The sequence below is a fragment of the Saxophila tyrrhenica genome (genome assembly GCF_035928015.1).
Source record: "Saxophila tyrrhenica strain CCFEE 5935 chromosome Unknown scaffold_14, whole genome shotgun sequence".
Lineage (NCBI taxonomy): Eukaryota > Fungi > Ascomycota > Dothideomycetes > Mycosphaerellales > Extremaceae > Saxophila > Saxophila tyrrhenica.
Window position 1 is genome coordinate 94,599 of NW_027041746.1, and position 20,575 is coordinate 115,173.

At 55.4% G+C, this 20,575-nt stretch overlaps 11 protein-coding genes across 11 annotated transcripts; 4 read left to right on the plus strand and 7 right to left on the minus strand.

Moving 5' to 3' along the window:
* Nucleotides 1-15: 15 nt before the first annotated feature.
* RPT2 (ATPase of 26S proteasome regulatory subunit 4) lies at nt 16-1,463 on the minus strand (the record flags this gene model as incomplete). The annotated part of the gene is made up of 2 exons (XM_064805561.1): nt 16-1,410; nt 1,461-1,463. The coding sequence occupies 2 exons, from the start codon at nt 1,461-1,463 to the stop codon at nt 16-18; spliced, it is 1,398 nt and encodes a 465-aa protein (XP_064656021.1).
* Nucleotides 1,464-1,881: 418 nt separating this feature from the next.
* Nucleotides 1,882-3,255, plus strand: RAI1 (decapping endonuclease targeting mRNA; the record flags this gene model as incomplete). Its single annotated transcript, XM_064805562.1, has 5 exons — nt 1,882-2,145; nt 2,193-2,252; nt 2,305-2,312; nt 2,369-2,493; nt 2,597-3,255. The coding sequence occupies 5 exons, from the start codon at nt 1,882-1,884 to the stop codon at nt 3,253-3,255; spliced, it is 1,116 nt and encodes a 371-aa protein (XP_064656022.1).
* Nucleotides 3,256-3,298: 43 nt separating this feature from the next.
* LTR77_008331 (uncharacterized protein) lies at nt 3,299-4,409 on the minus strand (the record flags this gene model as incomplete). The annotated part of the gene is made up of 3 exons (XM_064805563.1): nt 3,299-3,935; nt 3,985-4,138; nt 4,193-4,409. The coding sequence occupies 3 exons, from the start codon at nt 4,407-4,409 to the stop codon at nt 3,299-3,301; spliced, it is 1,008 nt and encodes a 335-aa protein (XP_064656023.1).
* A 619-nt stretch (nt 4,410-5,028) lies between these two features.
* PEX3 (peroxin) lies at nt 5,029-6,823 on the minus strand (the record flags this gene model as incomplete). Its single annotated transcript, XM_064805564.1, has 2 exons — nt 5,029-6,613; nt 6,669-6,823. The coding sequence occupies 2 exons, from the start codon at nt 6,821-6,823 to the stop codon at nt 5,029-5,031; spliced, it is 1,740 nt and encodes a 579-aa protein (XP_064656024.1).
* Nucleotides 6,824-7,825: 1,002 nt separating this feature from the next.
* Nucleotides 7,826-8,808, minus strand: BMT2 (25S rRNA (adenine2142-N1)-methyltransferase; the record flags this gene model as incomplete). Its single annotated transcript, XM_064805565.1, has 2 exons — nt 7,826-8,533; nt 8,638-8,808. The coding sequence occupies 2 exons, from the start codon at nt 8,806-8,808 to the stop codon at nt 7,826-7,828; spliced, it is 879 nt and encodes a 292-aa protein (XP_064656025.1).
* Nucleotides 8,809-9,470: 662 nt separating this feature from the next.
* On the plus strand, nt 9,471-11,631 carry LTR77_008334 (uncharacterized protein; the record flags this gene model as incomplete). The annotated part of the gene is made up of 3 exons (XM_064805566.1): nt 9,471-10,075; nt 10,179-10,314; nt 10,372-11,631. The coding sequence occupies 3 exons, from the start codon at nt 9,471-9,473 to the stop codon at nt 11,629-11,631; spliced, it is 2,001 nt and encodes a 666-aa protein (XP_064656026.1).
* Nucleotides 11,632-11,743: 112 nt separating this feature from the next.
* LTR77_008335 (uncharacterized protein) lies at nt 11,744-12,914 on the minus strand (the record flags this gene model as incomplete). The annotated part of the gene is made up of 3 exons (XM_064805567.1): nt 11,744-11,947; nt 11,993-12,613; nt 12,675-12,914. 3 exons carry the CDS (start codon nt 12,912-12,914, stop codon nt 11,744-11,746), a joined length of 1,065 nt encoding a protein of 354 aa, XP_064656027.1.
* A 553-nt stretch (nt 12,915-13,467) lies between these two features.
* On the plus strand, nt 13,468-14,769 carry RPA49 (DNA-directed RNA polymerase I subunit rpa49; the record flags this gene model as incomplete). Its single annotated transcript, XM_064805568.1, has 1 exon — nt 13,468-14,769. The coding sequence occupies one exon, from the start codon at nt 13,468-13,470 to the stop codon at nt 14,767-14,769; it is 1,302 nt and encodes a 433-aa protein (XP_064656028.1).
* Nucleotides 14,770-15,216: 447 nt separating this feature from the next.
* On the plus strand, nt 15,217-16,715 carry LTR77_008337 (uncharacterized protein; the record flags this gene model as incomplete). Its single annotated transcript, XM_064805569.1, has 2 exons — nt 15,217-15,357; nt 15,414-16,715. The coding sequence occupies 2 exons, from the start codon at nt 15,217-15,219 to the stop codon at nt 16,713-16,715; spliced, it is 1,443 nt and encodes a 480-aa protein (XP_064656029.1).
* Nucleotides 16,716-17,022: 307 nt separating this feature from the next.
* On the minus strand, nt 17,023-18,555 carry LTR77_008338 (uncharacterized protein; the record flags this gene model as incomplete). The annotated part of the gene is made up of 1 exon (XM_064805570.1): nt 17,023-18,555. The coding sequence occupies one exon, from the start codon at nt 18,553-18,555 to the stop codon at nt 17,023-17,025; it is 1,533 nt and encodes a 510-aa protein (XP_064656030.1).
* A 446-nt stretch (nt 18,556-19,001) lies between these two features.
* LTR77_008339 (uncharacterized protein) lies at nt 19,002-20,531 on the minus strand (the record flags this gene model as incomplete). The annotated part of the gene is made up of 1 exon (XM_064805571.1): nt 19,002-20,531. One exon carries the CDS (start codon nt 20,529-20,531, stop codon nt 19,002-19,004), a length of 1,530 nt encoding a protein of 509 aa, XP_064656031.1.
* Between the last annotated feature and the right edge of the window lie 44 nt (nt 20,532-20,575).

Sequence of the window (20,575 nt, forward strand, 5' to 3'; positions counted from 1 at the left end):
AGCAGCAAACGTGTTCTACAGATACAGGCCCTCTGGCTCACCCTCGGTCTTCGTCTTCATGACATTTTCCCTTGCAGTCCGGAAGTCTGCCATGTTGACTCGCATTCTCCGCTCTCGCAGCGCCATCAGCCCAGCCTCTGAGCAAATGGCCCTAATGTCCGCACCACTCAGATCGTCCTTCTGCCCAATAAACTCCTCCAACTCCACGTCCGGCGCCAGGCTCATCTTGCTCGTGTGAAGTGTAAAGATCTTGCGCTTGGTGTTGGTGTCTGGGTTCTCAAACAGAATCTTGCGGTCGATACGGCCTGGACGGATGAGCGCAGGGTCGAGCGTCTCGATCTTGTTGGTCGCCATCACCACCTTGACGTCGCCGCGGTCATCGAAGCCGTCGAGCTGGTTGAGCAGTTCGAGCATGGTGCGTTGAATCTCGCGTTCGCCGCCGGATGTCGACTCGTATCGCTTCGTGCCGATGGCGTCGATTTCGTCGATGAAGACAATACTGGGTGCGTGTTCGGCAGCGGTCTGGAAGAGTTGGCGGACAAGGCGAGGACCATCACCGAGGTATTTTTGGATGAGCTCGGAGCCCACGATGCGGAGGAAGGTGGCGGATGTTTGATTGGCGACGGCTTTTGCGAGGAGAGTCTTGCCGGTACCTGGCGCACCGTAGAGAATGACACCCTTCGGCGGCTTGATGCCCATCTCTTCGTACAGCTCAGGATGCAGCAGAGGCAACTCCACAGCTTCGCGCACTTCCTGAATCTGTGACTCCAGCCCACCAATGTCCGCGTAGCTCTCCGTTGGCGCTTTATCAAGCTTCATCACCGACACGAGCGGGTCTGCATCGTCAGTGAGCACTCCTACCACGGACACGCTCTTGTGATGCAGCAGGATAGAAGCACCCGGCTCCAGCAAATCCTTGTCCACGAACGACATGATGGAAACGTAGTATTCTGGTCCAGTGGCTGATGAGACGATCGCATGGTCATCATCAATCAGCTCCTCCAGGTTGCCAACACCCATCGGCGAGCCGCGCATGTCATCAACCCTACTCCGCTCATCCGCGTTCCGGTCCAGCGCATCTGCGTCGGCTGTGGCAGCGGGCGCTTCGCTGTTGGTAGCCTTCGCCTTCCTGAACCGCTCCTGATTCTCCACAAACTCCTCTTCCAGCAGCAGGTGATCGTGCACTCGCTGCATCCGCAGGTATCGTAGTTTGCATCGCGCGGTAGGGTACACGACGGGGAGTTTGGCGGAGGCGCTGGGGCCGGCGGCCTTCTTCTTGCGGCGGCCTATGCGAGTGGTTGGTTGTGGCGGAGGCTCGTATGGCGGCTTCTTCTTGGAGTCTTTGTCGCCGCCCTTCTTGTCCTTGTTGCCCTCTGGAGGCCCGCCGCCCAGACCGGACTGGTTCTGACCCTAGTGAACGGATTAGTAACGTCGGTGGCATCAAGATCTTCCATGCATACCATCGCTTGTGGCCTCTCTTGCTGTGTGAAGGCCGGATGTCAGTGGTGTGATGTGGTGTGGATAATGGCTATGGTGGAGAGTGGTCGTTGGTGGATGGAAGTGAAGGTGTGATGATGAAGGCGACGGAGTACGCGAAGCTGCAGCAGATAGCAGTTTTAGCGTGGATACCTCAGGTGTCGTCGATTTTCGACCTCACTTCGACGAACAACAACTCGACTCTTCTGCTTCAGGTTCAACATGCCGCTAGCCATGCCGAGTACTTCATAGCCCATGAGACTTTGTTAATGCTGAAAATCACAGTCCATGGCTACATCCTTCCCCGTCCACCCGCTCGGGCGCTTCGAAAGCGGACAAACGGCCATCCGCAGACCTAAACAGATCTTGGAATTCTGTTTCGATGAATATCACCGCCTGCGCCCCATGTCAGATGCTTGGATGCGATATTACTACCCGCCCCTCTTCCAGGAACCTTGGTCACACATCGATACGACACCGCGGGTAAGCCTGTCAAATGGCTTCGACAACTGGATCAAGGCGGACGAATCGATCGACTGGCATCTAGACGGACTACTTCAGACAATTCAGGCCCATGAAGAAGCTCTCTTGGAGCAAGGTATCCCGGCCGCCGAAGCCAAGGTTAGCAAAGATGTCGATATCGTTGCGTGGCGAGGCATCTTGTCGAAGGTTTGTGCTGCACTTGCCTCAGGGACGACACAGGCTAACGATTCTAGATCATGGCAGCGCCGTACGATTTCTTCTCAGACTTCGAACTGAACGCGACTTGCTTCCAGGTGCGCCATTTGCCAGCTCAAACATAGGGTATCATTGGCTAACCGCTAGAAGGACACAATGTAAGAACCGTATCACCGTCTCGTCTACGAAACATGATAATGACTCAGGTTTCCAGCTATCTAGAGCTCAATCACTCCTACAAAGATGTCGTAGAAGTCAACTCAACTCAAAGGCAGCAACGTGGAATGCAGCAGGCGGCTAACAGGCATGGCACATCACCCGAGTTGATGCAGTATTGGGGTGAGCATCAACATGCTTGTCTGTGCCCGGCTCATTGCATGATTCTGGGCACTTTGCGAGCCTCAATTATCACTGCGCGAAAGACTGCCGCTGACGTGGCCAGGCTATAAATTTGAGGCGCTCTCCACACTCCCGCGACCATGGGGCGAATGCACACGAGAAGAGATCGAGAGCCGCGACACCGACATCGTCAACACCAACGTCCAATACTGCTCCATCGTCCGTACAGGCATCGGCAAGACTTCACTCATCCTCGCTGGTGAAGTCGACTGCGTGCTCGATCGCAAACCGGATGACCGAGACAAGCCGATACCCTGGGTGGAGCTCAAGACGAGCGCCACGCAAACGGATCAGAGCTACAAGGCTCTGAAGAAGTGGGAAGCAAAACTATTACGCATCTGGGCTCAGTCGTTCCTGCTGGGCGTGCCTAAGGTCGTTGTCGGCTTTCGCTCTCCGGTCGGTCAGCTCGAATCGATCCAGGAGTTGGAGACGCAGCGCATTCCCGGCTCGGTGAGGAAAGGTCAACGATCTTGGGACGGCAACGTATGCATCAACATGACAGCGGCTTTTCTGGAGTTCTTGAAGGAGAGTCTTATGGGCAAGGATGGTGTGTGGCGCGTCAAAATGGCACGACACTCGAAGCAGATCAGTATCCTTCAAGTCGAGCCTACAGGACACGGAAGGATCATCGAGCCCGACTTCAAAGCGCACAGGGAGAAGATGCTGGCAGCTGAGATCGCACAAAAGCTTGGTGACTCCTGATCAAAAGTGGTACTTTTCACGGCTGGAATTCACCAACAGTCCTCTACTGATCATCCTCCAACCCGACCATCTTCAACGACTCCTTCCACAACCGCTTCGCAGCCTCCTCGTCATACGCCCACGTCGCATACCCATCATCGCCGACATACATCGGATCCTCCGCATGACTGAAAGGCGGCTGCTCCACACAATCCGAAAGGTACTTGCCACCCTTGTTCTTCCACTCCTCGCTCAAAGCCGCATACACGGTGGTGGAAGCACCCTGCTCAGGACTCTTCATATACATCTGCACCGCCTCGTTCGCCATCGCGGCGCTGAAGTCGACATGCTCCTGGAGATTGGTGTCGATGCCGCCCGGGTGCAGAGACGTGGAATGGAGACCCTTGGCTCCGAATCGGCGCTCGATCTCGTTCGCGAGGTAGATGTTAGCTGTTTTGGCTTGACCGTAGGCAGCCCAGGGGTTGTAAGCTTCCTTTTCGAAGTTGTAGTCGTCGAAACGGATGGGGCCGCTGCGGTGGCCGAAAGAGCTGACGGAGACGACGCGGGATGGGAGTTCCGGTGTACTCGAAGCCAGGAGGGCGTCTTTGACGAGCTGGAAGAGGTAGAAGTGGGCGACGTGGTTGGTACCGAACTGCGTCTCGAAGCCGTCTTTGGTCTTGCCTTCGGGGGTTGCCATGACACTGGAATGACTTAGCATTTGGCTGTAGACGAGGGGATTTCGGTACTTACCCGGCGTTGGTGACGAGAATGTTAAGCGTCTTGCTCTGCTTCGAAAACTCCTCCGCAGCCTTCTTCACCGACGCAAGGCTCTGGTTGTCCATCTCGAGTAGAGTGATCTTGCCGCCTTTCGTGTTTGACTTGACGTAGTCGACAGCTTTCTGACCTGCCTTGAGAGTCAGCGCTACATTCAGACAGATCCGTGGAGTGATTAGCTTACCCTTCTCCATGTTCCGCACAGTCCCAAAGACATGGCCGCCAGTAGCATACAACGCCCTCATCGTCTCGATCCCGATACCAGCAGACACGCCAGTGACCAGATAGACCTTGTCCGTGAGCTTGCCGATGAAGCCTTCGTCTTCGACGATTTGGAGAGCGGTTGGGCGGGCATCGCCAGGGCCCTTGGAGTTCTTGTGTGCTTCCTGGTAGCGAGACATTGTCGAGGTGGTGGTTATGCGAAGAACAATGAGTGGGATGGCAGAGGAAACTAGGTGTTGAGAAGATGTTCTGCAGAAGGGGAGTGTCGAGTACTCTTATATCTCAACCGTCGTCGGGGCTGAGAGCCCATCTGTAGCCACAGACCTTCCTTACATTAAACCGGCGCTACAAGCACACGCCCAATGCAACTATCAGTCAGCTCGTCCATAGCACATCTAGCATAAACCATGACGCCCAGACGCGACGTCGAGGAAACATTGCGTCCAAGGGCAGTGGATTTGGCATTGGCATCGTGCATTGCTGACTGTCGGGGCGGCCGCACCTGCCGATTGGGCAAGCGGCATGACAAAGGATGCTTGACAAAGGATGCTGCAGCTACTGCACAAGGTCGGAGATAAAGTCTAATTGAAGTCGCGAAAACGTGTCTTATCTTCGACGATGGCATGGGGGAATGCATAAAGGCCGCCTTTACCTCTTGGCTTGCTAATAACAGGCACAAATCTGTTGACGCTTTCGCAACTGCTAATGCATGACCAAGACGAGGCTGACAAGGATCGGTCAGGTTGAAGATGCTCAACACAAGCCTTCATAACTGTCTTCGCAGGTATTGCTATCGTGCTAGCTACCGCCACCCTGCCCATCTTCCTCCGACAGTGCCTTCTTCCATGCCGCTTCAAACCCACCCTGCCCGGCCTCAGCAGGCGCACTCTCCTCAGCAGCCATGACAGGCGCCGAACCACTATCCTCCAACGTACTCCGCTCGACGTTCTTCGGCCTCGCCTCGTCAACCTGCGCCACAGACCCCAGAAGACCTAGCGACTCGCCCATCGACGCCAGCGCCGGCGGGGATGGCTTCGCTTCAGACGAAGCAGCAGTCGTGTTCTCGCTCTCCTGTACTTCATACTCGAAGTTACTCGAGTAGATCACCGCTGCGAAGGCTCCGAGTTCTGCCACGCGATCTAGGGCGGCGATGTACTCGTTTCCGAGCGTCTGCTGTCCCATCGCGCCGTCCATGGCGTCGAACTCGCCACTTCCTGATGCGATGACGTGCGCTTGCTTGCAGAAGATCGGCAGCATGTGTGCGAGTTTACACTTCTTGTCGCTGATTTCCGTTATCCTGGACTCCTCGCCCATTGTCCCAGGTGCTGGTGGTCCAGTAATGCCAAACGCTTCTGTAGCAATGCGGTAGTCGACGAGATGTGAAAAGGAGGTGTCGAGGAGTCTACTCAGGACGTGGGTGAAGGTGGGTGAATCGATGAGGTCGGATGTCTCGTCCAGGAGCCGCCGTAATGAGCCGCTGATTTCGGAGTCTTCTACCACGGATGCGCTCATCGGATCCTCCTTGGAGCTCGCTTCTGGTGATGCCACATCTTCGCTATCTGACATTGTCGACTGTCGAATGACGTACGACTCATCCTGCTTCGGAGGCAGTAGATAGGATAACCACTTCATGTCCCTCCGCTCCTCCTCCGTCGCCCCTTCAATCTTCCTCCGTACCTGCATAATCAAATCGGAAAGTCTTTCCATGCTGATATCCTCCCGTATATTCACAGACCCAAACACCTCCTTCACCGCCCCCATCACCCTCTCCATGATCTGCTTGCTCCCTCTGTGCAACAGCCACCACGAGAAGGTCAAGTACTTTCGATTCGTGTCAAAGTCGTTTCCGTACATGTTCTCGTAGTTGTCGTCATCCTTGTTCTCTAACGATATCGTAGACTCCTCCACCGCTGCCGGAGGTGATGCCAGCGCGACCACTGATGACAGGTACGTTCTCCGACCAAGAAGATTTAGTTGTATCCGCGTGAGCATCGTGAGAAGCGACACCGTATAGATCAACGTCAACGCTCGCGTGACCGAATGTATCTTCATCTCCTGCCATAGCTGCGCTTTACTCCTTTTCGGCCTCGATGATGATGTGCCAGAATCTCCACCGCTGCTCACCATCTGACTCGCATGGACATAGCTGCTGCTCTGCAAGCTCGCAGCATCGTCCGTGACACTGGGTGGCCCAGAGGGTAGCTCAGAAGAAGCCGCTTCGGACTGTCCCAGCTTCCGCAACCGTTCTTGTCGCTCTTGCTGTAATTGCTCCGTGATCTGCTCGACGGGTAGCGCGCCAATGATCTCTTCGCGGATCGTAGGCAGGAGGGCGAGGACGGTATAAGTGCAATCTTCCTGGTTCTGCTCGAATCGTCGTCGGAGGCTGTCGCAACTCGTATCAGCTTGCACTCCGCAATGTATATGACCCATTGACGTACTTCTCCTTGGATATCCGATCCTCACTCATGCGCTGCCGCGCCTCCTGTATCTTGCCGACGACATATTGTCCAGCGACATATCCGGCGCCCACGACTCCGGCAGTGATTAGAAGGGTGGTTCTGTTCCGCCGAAGCCATCGGCGTGTCGCCTGCATCTGAACAGCTCCTCCACGATGACGACGGTAGTGTACGATCGAATGGGGATGGGTGAGAAGGGGATGACTGCTGTTGGACTATCTGTGTCTATTCAATGTCGAGGTCTGGTGTTCCCTTGCCCTTGATGTGGCTGGTGACGTGCCTCGGCTGGAGTGAAGCAAAGGAAGACGCCACCATCGGACCAACCACATCGTGAATCTGGACCACCTTTTGAACATCGACCTGATGATCAACCCTTCGCATCATCCACGATTGTATTTAGGCACAGTAAATGCACAATGTGTCACTACAGTTTACACCATCTGCCGATTGATCTATCTTGTACGAGACGGCGTTGCTCGTCCCGCAATGCACGGTACTGTCCATACAATGGGCGTTCAAGACAGCCGAGATACTTTTGGAAACGACAACGCGGTCGCATAGAACCTCACACGCTGACTTGCCATGCTGGAGAAGGATGGTGATCGAAATAACTGACCGCGTGGTATTGGATCTGCTGGAAGAACGCGTATGGATGGCGTCCTGCAGTGGGTGTTGAGCATGGCAGTGTACCATGCCATGGAATCTTACCAAGGAGCTTCAACAGATGGCCAGCAATTGTTTGAATTTCGACAGCGTACATACCAGGTAACTGAAACATGAGCAGGAACATGCTCAGACTGTGCGACCGAACTGGCAAGTGCCCTAACAGACACTTCTTCATCTCTCATCCCTCAGATATTCAGCCTAGTGCGGTGTGGGCCTCAAGCTCTCTGCATCCAGGCCCATGCAGACCTTGCATAGACGCTGGTACTAGTACTCGAGCAGGAATATCCTCCGTGATTGTGGCCTCGCGGTCTGGTCGGCCGCTAAAGCAGTGAACTGGGTGAGGATACCTTAGGGATTCTGAGGATGGAGGCAACGAAGCGGATCTTGAGTAGTCTTTCCGTGTCTTTCGAGTTCTGCATCGATGAATGTCTCATTGCTGGGACAAGTTATGCCTAATCGCCGTCCCACGCCTCTCACGGCTTCATCGTGATGCAGAAGTTGTTCCTGTTCCCACCACTCTTGATGATCTCCTTGCGAAAGTGTTGCTCATCCGGCGACGGCTTATCACGCAGCAGCCAGAGGTAGTAGACCAGCTTCCTCTTCTGTTCCCGCCGCAACATCACGTATCCCAGGCTAGCCATCATCAGCGTCAAACGCTCGTCGTTGAAGTACCTGGAGTTGACCACAGAGGGAGCTGGCAGGACTAGGAAAAGAGCCGGGAAATTGTCTTGGATGCCCTTCGGCATCGTACGCGGAGCTCTCTGATCGAGGAACTGACAGGTGCGTTTGAGCATGGCGCCGCGTCCCTCCTCGGTCGGTACGAAGTTGAGCACGAGCGAGAGGGAGATGATGTCGAACTGATCCTTCTCGAACTGTGGGACTGGCCGCTCCATGAAGTCTTGCTTCTTGATGCCGGGGGCTTGTGAGTTCAGATCGATGCGCTCGATGTCGAAGAGACCAGACTTGAAGCAGGCGTTGTCCGTAGAAAGAGCGCCGACTTCGAGCATCCTGAGCTTGTGCTCCGACGAAGCAGTGACAACCTTGATGTCCTTCAGCCACTCCACTAGCACAACGGAGGAGTCGCCGCCACGCTCGCTCGATTGGCCTTGGATGCTGGCGAGTTGGTAGCTGGACAGGCCGCCGGAGTCGTTGATTTGCTTGTTAAGCTTGTCGACTTCCTCCTGAAACCAAGCATAGAAGGGTTAGCAAAAGTTTCAAAACTGTGGGAGAGTCCAAAAGCTCTCAAAGTGTCACATGCATCGTGTCTCGACGGATCAGTGCTTACCTTGTCTCCTCTCGCTTCGGCTTTGGCGAGTTTCTTGTTGAGGCCATGATGTGAGCGGATGAGCTTCTGTGTTGCCTTCTTGGAGAGGACCGCCTGAGGTTTGGGTGCGAGTGGTGGGCGGCCCTTCGCCAGCATCTTCTTGAGGAGAGGGGCTTGCCTCTTCTTCGCCATGGTGGAGGTGATGGTCAGGCTTGTTTGGTTGTAAAGTTCCAATGAGTGCAAAGCAGACAGGGTCGTCGATGTTCAACCCTCGAGTGAAGTCCAGATGTTGTGGTTCAAACGCAGGCAGTCATGTTGTTTGCAGGAAGGCGCGATTGCTCACCACCGCGTTTCGTTGGCAAGAACATCGTCAAATGACACGTTGAGCTCCACATCCATATCTATTGTCTGATGCTGTCTTCGAGATATGATTAACTCACCACCACGATCACGCAGCGTTTGTACTATACTAGATCCACTGGAGACGCCGTGACAATCAGGAGCAGAAAGCTGAGTGAAGTCGAACTTTTCCGCATCGGCGTTCGGACCTCCAAATCATCTCGACCTCGACCTCACGGGACGGCAACAACGGCAACCAGAAGGAATCGAGATGTCCTGATACAGAAGGAGGAAGACGTGATTTGATAAGTACAGGACCATTTCACATGCGAGAACCGCTGCATGTTGTACACTTGGCACTTTTCGCTTTCTTCTTCTCCTGCGTCTTGAGCTGCCCTACCAACGCTTTCCTCAACCCTTCAGCAAGCCATCATATTTCCTTCGACGACAACGGCGAACGGAACTTGCTCGGTCTATTACACGAGAACGACACTGGTGCGTTTCAGGACGGCAACATGGCCCTGCTGGACAAAATCCTCGATCTGCCTATCCCGAAGACCATCAAAATTTCTCCAGATTGCCGGCAAGTGCTCTATTCAACAACCCCGATAACGAAGACCGGAGAACATGAGGTATCCACGATATGGTTAGCAGATACGGGACATCAAGGATCCGCTCGGCAAATCACCCTTGGCGAATACAATGACCATTCTCCTCGATGGTGCCCAGATGGCAAATCCATCGCCTTCATCTCGGACCGAGCAAAGGCAGGCGAGCAATGGGCTATCTACTCCCATACTCTAGGCGAGGAAGGCGAACCGCAGGTGCTCACGCCAGCCGGAAACGAAAAGAAGATCGAGCGGTTTGAGTTCAGCCCGGATGGAAAGACAATAGCTTACCTGTCTGCGGACGAGAAGAGTGCTGAGAAGAAGGCAAAAGATAAGGAGAAAGACGATCCCATGGTCTGGGGTGAGGATTGGGCTTTTAATCGTTTGAGGGTGGTTGACGTGGCGACTAAGAAAGTTGCGACCTTGGTCAGTCGCTCTGCTCATATCACTGAGTTGGCGTGGAGCGATGATGGGAGTAGAATTGCGTGGCTCGAGGTGACGACTCCGAATATGTATGTACAGGAAAGTGGACGTATACTCATCACGAGACGCTATCTCACACCACACAATTGTTTTCCGAATACGTGCTGACTCGGTGGTCTTGCTCGCTTGCAGTGAAAGTCCGTATCTACACGGCACCAAGGCTTCGATCATCAACCTCGCGGCCATCCCGTCAGGAGGGCCATGGCCATTTTCAACCAAACTTCACAGTCTCCAATGGGCAGGGGACAAGCTTCACGCATTAGGTTTCGTAAGTCAATCTGCTAAGTGCGGTGGGCTTGTGAGCTATACTAACATGACGAAACAGCGCAGTCAAGAAAGCACAATAAGCAACAACGCAGTCTATTCTCTCGACACCACCAGCAGCTCACCTGCATGGGCAGACCCAACGTACGGACTCGAAGAATGCCCCGAGGAACTAGGCAAAGCGGACAGAGACATCGTAGTAAAGGTAGAAGCCGGCCCGCAAGATCAACTGCACATGTTCGGCGGCCGCCCAATCTTCTCCAAAGACCAGGAGCTGAAAACATGGGACGCCGCCTTCACAACCGACAGCGACGAGCTCATCATTGCCGTCGCAACCTCCGACGTCAACCACCCACCCGAAGTCCACAGCATCACCGCCTCAGGCGGGGCACTGATCCAGCTCTCCTCCCACGCCCGCGCCCACGGCCTCCAAGACCACCACTTCGGCCATCCCGAGTTCCTCTCCTGCGCCTCCGAAGACGGCGCCATCGAGCTCGACGCCGTCTACATCACCCCACCGCACCTGACGCCACAAAACCAGCGCACCCCGCCCAAACCCCTCCCTACCGTCGTCTTCATCCACGGCGGCCCGCACTCCCGCGTCACGAACCAGTTTGACGGCACATACCACCTCTGGGGCCCCTTGCTCCTCGAAGCCGGCTACGCTCTCCTCCTCCCCAACTACCATGGCAACAGCGGACGTGGCTCCGACTGGGCGAACTGCGCTCGCGGGGCGGTAGGTACGGTTGAGTACGACGACATCATCGCTCTCGTCAACGACGCAGTCAGGAATGGCTACTCCGACCCCGAACGCCTGGTAGTCAGCGGCTGGAGCCAAGGCGGCTTCCTCTCCTACCTCGCCTGCGTGCGCAACGGTCTACACGGGGAAGGCTGGAAATTCCGCGCCGCGATCCCCGGTGCGGGTGTGAGCGACTGGGACACCATGACCATGACCTCGGACGTGGGCGCGACGTTTCAGAGCGATATGGCGGGCAAATCGCCCTGGCGAAGCGACAAACCGGACGTCGCGAACCGAAAGGGCAGCGCGATCTGGGAGTTCCAAGCCGCGGTGGAAGCCGCGGTGGAGATCCCGCCGGTACTGATGGTGCACGGAGAAAAAGACGAGCGGGTGCCGGTGAGTCAGGCGGTGGGGTTCCGGCGGGCGCTGCAGGGGCAGGGGTTGGGGTTTGAGATGGTGGTGTATCCGAGGGAAGAGCATATTATCAAGGAGAGGAGGCATGTGCGGGATATGGCGGAGCGGGTGGTGGGGTTTGTGGGGAAGCATTTGGGGCCGGGGGAGAAGGGGGATGGGGAGGTGTAGATGTAGATTTTGTGTCGGTGTAGTTGTCGATACGGCCGTGAGTATTTGAATCATGGATGCGAACATGCGCCCCTTTGTCTGCGCACGAACTTTCCGAGAGCCGCTTTTTCAATCATCCAGCAAAAGGCACAGAGCCATCCATCAACGCCTCGCCATGCAAGCGCCCACAAATGTATAGATATCGACGAGCTTCGGATTCCACAGTCTTAACCGTCTCAGTATCACCACCTACTAAACCGTCCATCACTGCAATCTTATCGTTAGCATTCTTCTCAACACTCTCCGCCAGAACATAAGTAGCTTTCGCCGCTTGTTGCTAAACGGAAGAAGAAAGATTCGATGAAAGGCCGCTAACACTCACACTTTGCTTCTGCGGCTTCTGCGGCTTCTGCGGCTTCTGCTGGGTCGAGCCATTCGCTTGCCCTTCCTGCTTCCCCTGGCCACCCTGCTTCGCTTGCCCATCTTGCTTCGTCTGTCTCTCCTGCTTGCCCTGGCCACCCTGCTTCGTCTGTCCCTCTTGCTTCTCCTGTCCTTCCTGCTTCTCCTGCCCCTCCTCCTTTTCTGCCGCAGGCGTATTCTCATCCGAGTACCCACTAATATCCCCCTTCGACCTCTCCTTCTTCGCACCCTCCATGAAACCCGACAGTCGTCCACCAGTAAGACTATTCAAACTATCCCCAATACTGCCGGATAGCAACGGCTGTTCCTCGCTCGTGCCGCCAGCTTGACCATTAGCCCATTTAATAATGTAGTAACCGCCTAGACCCCAGAGGAAGAGGAAGCAAGCGGCCATGGTTGTGAAGAAGATGAATGGTAAGACGATGGTTAGGGCGACGCCGACGCAGAAGAGCGTGAAGGCAACAGCGGCGAGGAGGCCGAGGACCAGCCCGACGATCAGGCTGAAGATGAAGACGGTGAGGGTGAAGAGGACGAAGAGGGCGAGCGGGACGCCGGTGATGAAGATGTTCATGCCTAGGAAGCTCTGTCCAACAAGCATAAGTCAATATGACGTGCAGACGTAGGCAGATTGGTGTAGAACGTACCGACAACTTCGGGTTCGCCAGCATAAACTCCTGTATCTTGGCCAAAAACGCCGCTCGCTGCTCCGGCGGGAAGAACTTGTCCAGCGTCCCTTGAGCCCATCCAGACACCGAGCTGAACGCACCCTGGACTCCGCTCATGATGGAGGAAGTGTAGCCTTGGACTTTGTCTTGGGCGCCTTGCGTAGCATCCTGCGTCTTCTCCTGGGCGCCTTCAGTGGCCGTCTGGACTTGCGTAGCCATGTCGCTGCTGTTGTCGTTGGCCGGCCGGGCGGGGGAATGCGAGGTCTCGCGGATGATGTCGCTGCGGTTGGGGTGGGACGTTGATCGAACCTCGAGCTTGCGGGGCCCGGCGTGTGGTTTGTCCTGGGGAGCTATGGTGGAAGGCCCTGTCGGCGGAGATGTACGAAAGCGGGATATGGAGTGAACGGGAAAGAGTGAAGGAGAGATAGAGGAGAGTGGACCTGACCGTTGGAAGCTACAGCTACGTGATGTTGTGCAACAGACGGGGCCAGTCCTCGGGCGATAGGCTTTCTGCCCACCTCCACCGCGTCACTGCGCAGAGCGAGTGTGTGCTGTGCGCGTGCCCAGGCGTGTCTCTGCCGCGCGAGGACAAGGGTGTTGTCCCTTGCTGTCGCTGGAAGATCCAACTTTCTGGTTATCCGGGGAACTTTAATTTAGGTCTAACTACGATAGGAAAGCGCTTTTCTGAGATCACTTTTCACGTGCCGAAGCTAAGAATTTTGGACGCGACCAAGCACCACATTGCGAACGACTTGATTGGAAGGTGGTTGCAATGGCAGAGAAGGAGAACAAAAAGCGAAAGAGACAGTCCAATGGGGTCGAGGCATCCAGTAAGAAGGTGGCATTTGGACAAGATGAGGGACAGATCAAAGTTACCTACAACAGCGTGGATGGATCCGATCCAGCTCTGGTAGATGCTCCCGGCTTGACGACGCCAGACTTAGTCTTCGACGCCTACACCAAGCGACCGTCGAGTAAGAAGCCGGACGATGCGGCCTCCAACGACCACGAACTCCTCCTGCACTCTCACCGACACTCTCGACTCGACTACACTGCTTCACCCGCCAGTCTGGACGATGGTCTTGCCCATTATGTGGCGGTGTATGATCCGGCGACGAAGCAGCTGCAAGTCATGCCAACCCACCACCTCAGCTTACGCAGCACACTACGATCCGAAGCCAAAGCCAACCAAAACCGAACCTTTCTACAGCAACGACAAGAGCTGGGTCGTGAGTTTGGCACGAAGAAGGCGAAGAAGATTATAGCAGAGAAGACGGTCAACGCAATCACCAATCGAGATCCGAAGGGCAAGGGCAGGCCGGACGATGTTCAAGATGCGATTCTACAGTCTATGCCAGACACCGTCACAGGCGCACCAACAGAAGAACAAGCAGCGGAGACAGCACTGGCCTCGAAACCCATACCAAAGCCCAACCTCGCGGCGGAGAACGTAGAAGAGGTATACGCCTACGAGACACTCCTTCCACCCTCCGACGCACGACTAGTCAACATCAAAGACTGGCAAGAAAAGACCAAGAACGAGGAAGACATCAAGTTCACCCACCGCTTCCCAGCCGCCCGCGTGCAAGCTCTAGGCACATCCGACCAAATCCTCAAGCTCAAAGCACTCAAATACCTCCAACTCCTGCTCGAATTCCACGACGCCCTCCCCAGCGGCGGCCGCAACGGCAAAAAGGTCCCCAAAAAAGACGTCCTCTCCAAACGCCTCTCCGCCTGGCCCGACAGCCTGGTCAACAGCGTGCGCAGGCGCTTCGCCAACGACGCGAATGAGTTGACGAAATGGCACATGCAGAGACTCTACACGCACATGTGTGCGCTGTCGCTGTACGTCGATGGCTGGACGGCCGATACGTCGAATCTAAGGGATGATCTCAAGATGGACGCGAAGGAGATGGCGCAGTATTTTCGGGAGTTGGGGTGTCGGATTGCGGCGCCGACGGAGGGGGAGAGGGAGAGGTGGGGGATTAAGAAGGGGCAGGAGAGGAGTGTTAAGGTCGCGAAGCTGAAGTTGCCGTTGGATTTCCCCAAGGCGCGGTCGGGGGTGAGGCGGTGAGTGTGAGGGACGGGTTGGAATTGCTGCTGAGATGAAGGTGCTCTGGGCGGGTTTGGAAGGGTACAAGTAGCTCTGGGTTGCTCAAACATTGGCTTCGATAGCAGATACCTATACTACGGACTTCGGCCTCAAATCGACGTGCAAGCCAGTTCAACATATACACTGCATGTCCAAACAGTATTAGTCTTTACGATTACGAAGCATCCTATATCTACCTCGGTCAACCCAAAGATCTCACCTGATGTTTTAGGTGAGGTTGGAGCAAGCAGGGCAGTCTAACCAAGCAATCGCCGACTGCCTCGGTCTGGGGAAAGCATCGTGCGGGCAACAGACCTCGCCCGATCAACGACGACTACTCCTCCACTTTCTTACTTCTTTGACTCCTACTTCAATTGTATTATTTCGATTGCTTGGATCAATTGGAAAACCATCATAATAACCGCCATCATGTCGGTACCGTACAAGATCGAGGCGATGGAGGAGATGCTGGTCAACAGTAGCAAAGGTGCTCCAACCAAGGCCAGCGACAGGATCCCCATCATTGCGAAGCCATTCGTCAGTGAGAGGGCCATGAAGCTGTTGGATGTCGTAGGTTACTCTTATATCTGCCTCCCAATGCCGATTGCTAAGTGGTGTTTGTGCAGGTCGAGAAGTTCGTCGAAGAAGAGTGCATCCCCGCCGATGCCGTCTTCCAACAACAAGTCGGCACTGGCACGGAAACCCGCTTCAGCGCCCACCCCCCGATTCTTGAAGATTTGAAGAAGCGAGCTCGTGAGCTGGGACTATGGAACATGTTCTTGCCCAAGAACCACTTCAAAGAGGGCGCTGGATTCTCCAATCTCGAGTACGGTTTGATGGCAGAATACCTAGGCAAGAGTGGTGTTGCGTCCGAGGCGACCAACTGCGCCGCACCAGACACTGGCAACATGGAGGTGTTCGCCAAGTACGGCACACAGGAGCAGAAGGATAGATGGTTGAAGCCCCTCCTCGAAGGCCAGATCCGATCCGCCTTCCTGATGACCGAGCCCGAAGTCGCCTCCTCCGACGCAACCAACATCTCCCTCACCATGAAGAAAGAGGGCAACGACTACATCCTCAACGGCTCCAAATGGTGGTCCTCGGGCGTCGGCGACCCGCGCTGCCAAGTCTACATCGTCATGGGCAAGACGGACCCCAGCAACGCCTCCGTCTACAAACAACAATCCGTCATGTTCGTCCCCTTCGACACCCCGGGCATCACCATCCACCGCATGCTCTCCGTCATGGGCTTCGACGACGCGCCGCACGGCCACGGCCACGTCACCTTCAACAACGTCCGCGTGCCGGCGGCCAACATGTGTCTCGGCGAAGGGCGCGGCTTTGAGGTCATCCAGGGCCGTCTCGGACCCGGACGCATCCACCACGCCATGCGCTCCATTGGCGCCGCGGAGAAGGCCCTCGAGTGGTTCCTCGCCCGCATCAACGACCCGAAGAAGAAGCCGTTCGGCAAGCAGCTCCACGAGCACGGCGTGATGCTGGAACGTGTCGCGCACTCGCGGATCGAGATCGACGCCTCGCGTCTGCAGGTCCTCAACGCCGCCATCATGATCGACAGCAAAGACGCCAAGTTCGCTCTCAAAGAAATCGCCGAGGCCAAGGTGCTCGTCCCCGACATGCTCCTGCGTGTCCTCGACCGCGCGATCCAAGCCTACGGCGGCGCAGGCGTGAGTCAAGACACCCCGTTGGCCAACATGTGGGCGCACGGCCGCACGATGCGGATTGTCGACGGACCGGACGAAGTGCACGCGCTGCAGTTGGGCAGGAACGAGAATAAGCGTGGAGAGTTTTGCTTGAAGAAGATTAACTGGCAGAAGAAGAGAAGTGAGGAGATGGCGCAGAGTTATGGGTTGCAGAAGCGAGATCTGTTACAATTGGATCGCAAATGGTCCGAGAAGAGTAAGCTGTAGATTAGCATCTTGACGTTGAGGCGGGAGGGAGGTGTATCTAGGATGGGTTGTGAATCTATATGTGACGTACCGGCATTCACCTTTTCTCCTCGACATGATGGTCTTGCTGCCACTTTCGTCCGAGTCGAGGTCGAATGAAGCCGTGCAGTGCACTCGAGACGTGGTCCCACAGACGAACGGAGTGCAAACTCTTGGGCTGTTGTGCGTCAGATGGAAGGCACATGTAAAATCTTGGCATCTGGGTGAGAAGGAGTGAGTCGTAGATTATCATTAATACATGATGAGGTCTTTCTGTCTAGGATCAGTACTACATGTCTTGCAACAGCGCCTCCAGATACGCATCCGTCGTACCAGCGTCGTCTTGGTTATACATAGTAACACCATGTTGCTTGATAGTTTCTTTCGCCGTCCGAAGCCATCCGCCATCTGTGTATCTCCCCCAGGCACACCGCTGCCGGCGCATAGCGAACTCAAAGTTGTCAGCATAAATTGTGGTGAGCTTCGGGCATCGTCCTGCTTTCACCAGACGAACCAGCGCCTCGGCCACCTTCTCCATCTCGTCGTCGTTCAATCGTTGCGGTCCTGCTTCCTGGATAATGAGCACCTCCACCGTCTTTGGTACGGAGTTGACGAAACGGTCGAAGAATTGCTCCTGAGTCTCGTCTTTATAGCGCTGTTCGATCTCGCTTCGTCGCGTACTGGAGGCAATCGTGGCCAGCATGTCGACAGTGAGTACTCGCACATCGTTGAGCGCCTCCAGGCAGTCCCAGGTAAAGCTCCACCCATTGTTCGCCACTGACCCTGCATCGCCACGGAAGATGAGCGTCTCTAGCTTGCGTCGTCCCAGCTTCCGGACGACCTTATCGACGCCAGGGAAATTGCAGCCGTTGAAGACGGCGGTCGACAACTGTGGCGTGTAGCGGAGCAGGTGATCGATGAACTCCGAAACGCACCTTCCATTGACGTGTTCGAAGATGATGTTCTGAACCGTCGATCCGCTTTTGCGGTCCTCAGGCCAGAACATCCTCTGGCATTCGAGCTTCTGCTGCGCGGTATCCCAGGCGATGGTGGATAGATGCACCGTCTCGATCGCTGGAAGCATGAAGAAAGGCAGGATGGTACTTGGAGAATAGCTGTGCACGTTGGCACGATGGTCGGCGATGGAGACTCTGCGCAGTCCTCTCAGGGCGCCGGGCCAGATGGTTGCGCTTCCATGGTCTTCGATCATGGCGAGGGATAGCAAAGTAAGGCTCAAGGCCGCGACGGGTCTGTCTGAGTCTTCAGGGTAGTCGTCCACCTGGTAAGACCGACCGCGTTCTGGGACTGTCTGCAACGCGCGGAGTTTGGGACATAGTCCTATGAGCGGGATGAATTGCTTGTGAAGTAGAGCGCTTGCTTCGACTTCGATGGAGGCTATTTGCGCGAGAGATTCGTAAGCTTCTGAGGAATACTGGGCCCGGCTGGCTATGGTCGCCCATACTCTGTCAGTCCACAGTCGATCCTTCTCCGCTGTCTTTTCCAGGCCATCTTGACTAGCGGCTGTTGTTGGGGAGGCAGACCATTTAGTCTCGAGGACGTGGGTCAACTCGAGACGTCGTACATGCCAGGCTGCAATCTCATCTTTGACGAGTGTCTGGAGCAGAGCCTGCAGCGTGCCGTCGTGGGTTGAGGCTTGTAGCATACGATATTGGGCATAGCAATGCCGGTGATGCTTCAGCAGATCTTGAGAGCAATGTGCCAGATATTTCGAGATGAGAGAGAAGTCCAGATGGGAGCCTGGGTCGAGGAAGTCGTAGATCCGCAAGACGAGCTCGACTGGCAGAGAACTGAGGGAGGCCATTTTGCGGTACCACGGGCTTGATACCGGTTCTGATTTGGAGATGTTTGTCGTTTCACGAAAGAGTAGCAGTCTTGGAGGTATAAGTAGATGTGAGTCTCGTAGGCAGCACGTTGAACGATCTGCGGTATCCCGTGTCGTGACCGCCAAAAATGTTATAGGAACGAGACCAGGGATGCGTTGATGAGGGGGCTCTCTTCGACTGCGGAAGAAGCCTACGGAAGAACAGTTTGTTGCGCAGAAATGCAATTGCAAGGTATCGTGTAAAGCAACATCGCCCGTGAACGCGCGTTGGTACCTTATCGTGCCAGCTTGGTTTCTGCAACCACTTAGCGCTCAGCTGCTCATGTCTCTCCTGTTCCCACTGACTTAAGACTGCTTAGAGACACTATCTACAACGCTGCGCCGTCTCCATTATTTCAGTTGAATCGAACCCTTCCATCCCCACTCTATGATCTCTCACGCCAGTTTGAACTGGAGAGTGCTCGTCCGCTGTCGCTGCTCCCACCACCACCGCTGCGCCGGTTGCTGTACCCAAAGCCGCGCCGGCTTGACCCGCTGCTCCCCTGACCCGAGCCATCGCGACCACGTCGAATGGGACTGTTTCTTGCCGACTGAGGTTCGCCGAAGCCCCGCTCGCGCTGGCGCTGGAATGGATCTGCTGTCCCTCCAGATCGTCCAGAAGGCGGAGGCATCGACCGCTTGTCCCTCTCCTGCTTCTCCTGGTTCATCTTTTCGACCGCGGCCTCTACAGCTTCCAGAAAACGCCGACCAAACTCCCGTTGACCACACGTGCTGGCGACAGCCCGATATCGTACGGCAAAAGCCTTCCACATCTCCTCAAGGCGTGAGTCATCGGTGTGTGGACGCGGACACTGGTACAACTGCAAGAAAGCTGCCAGTGCGGCGTCAACGCCTGACTGGTCCATGGGGATGTCTTTGCAAGCATCAAAATCCAAGAGCCACAGAGAGTTGATGCGATGGCGGAAGTCTTGACCGGAACTGGTAGCAAGTTTGAAGGTACTCTCGCCCGCCTCAAGCTTCTGCACGTCAGCGTACCTTGGAGCATGGCGTACTGATTGTTGAGGGGTAGGGGAGCTGCCGATAACGAATTCGATGTCGTTGCCGTCAACCATGGCGGAACAGTGTAGGATTGCCATTCCTTCTGCCATTGCTTCTGCCCATTCTGTTGGCGCAAGGCCCAGTTTCTGCAGGTCGTTGATATGGAGCTTAAAGTTACGAAGACTGAAACTCTTCAGCTTGCTGCCTTGGTTCCCATGCCGCTTGCGGCCCAGGAACGGCTGCACCATGCAGTCTCTGTTGGCCAGATCATCCTTAGCGGCTTGTCTGATCTCCCATTGGCAGAAATAGTCGATGATAGCGCTGCGGACTGGCTGCGGCATGGGAAAGATACGTTCCATACAGAGCACATCCCGGGATTGCTTTGGGAACTCCTTCGACCATTCGAATCTGTCCAGATTGGGTTCCCAGAAAGACTTATCGTCGGGCGTAGCGATCCAGTGCGCTCTGGGCACCTGGACTCCGAGCTCCATCTTCGAGATCTTTGCGATTCTGTCGAAGGCTTCACCGATCTTGAGTTGCAACTTGTAGTTGTTGGCCAGCTTCTCTCGTGTCTCTTGGCTGTCTGTGAGCTGTAATTTGAAATACATGCTGGTGCCAGTAAACTCGAAGACTTTCCCGATCGACCCGGTTCCAATCTCCCGATGCTTCTCCATCTCATGAACTGCCGCTTCGTTCCCTTGAGCTGTGGACGATGCTGTGGATATGGCCGACTTAAACGAGAGCATGTACTTCAGCTGGCTCTGCAGATCCCCTTGTTTGCGAGCCTCCTCTGCGAGCTTGTCTTCCAGGTCTAGGTTCAGCAGCGCCATCTTCGCAGTAGTCCCACTCATGACAGACATTTCGGAGGAGCGGTTCTCCAGTCGCCGATCCGACAAGGTTGGCGGTTGCGGAGCCATGGTGAAACGACCTGAGCCTTCGAAGTCGGGATGCTGAGTCGTAT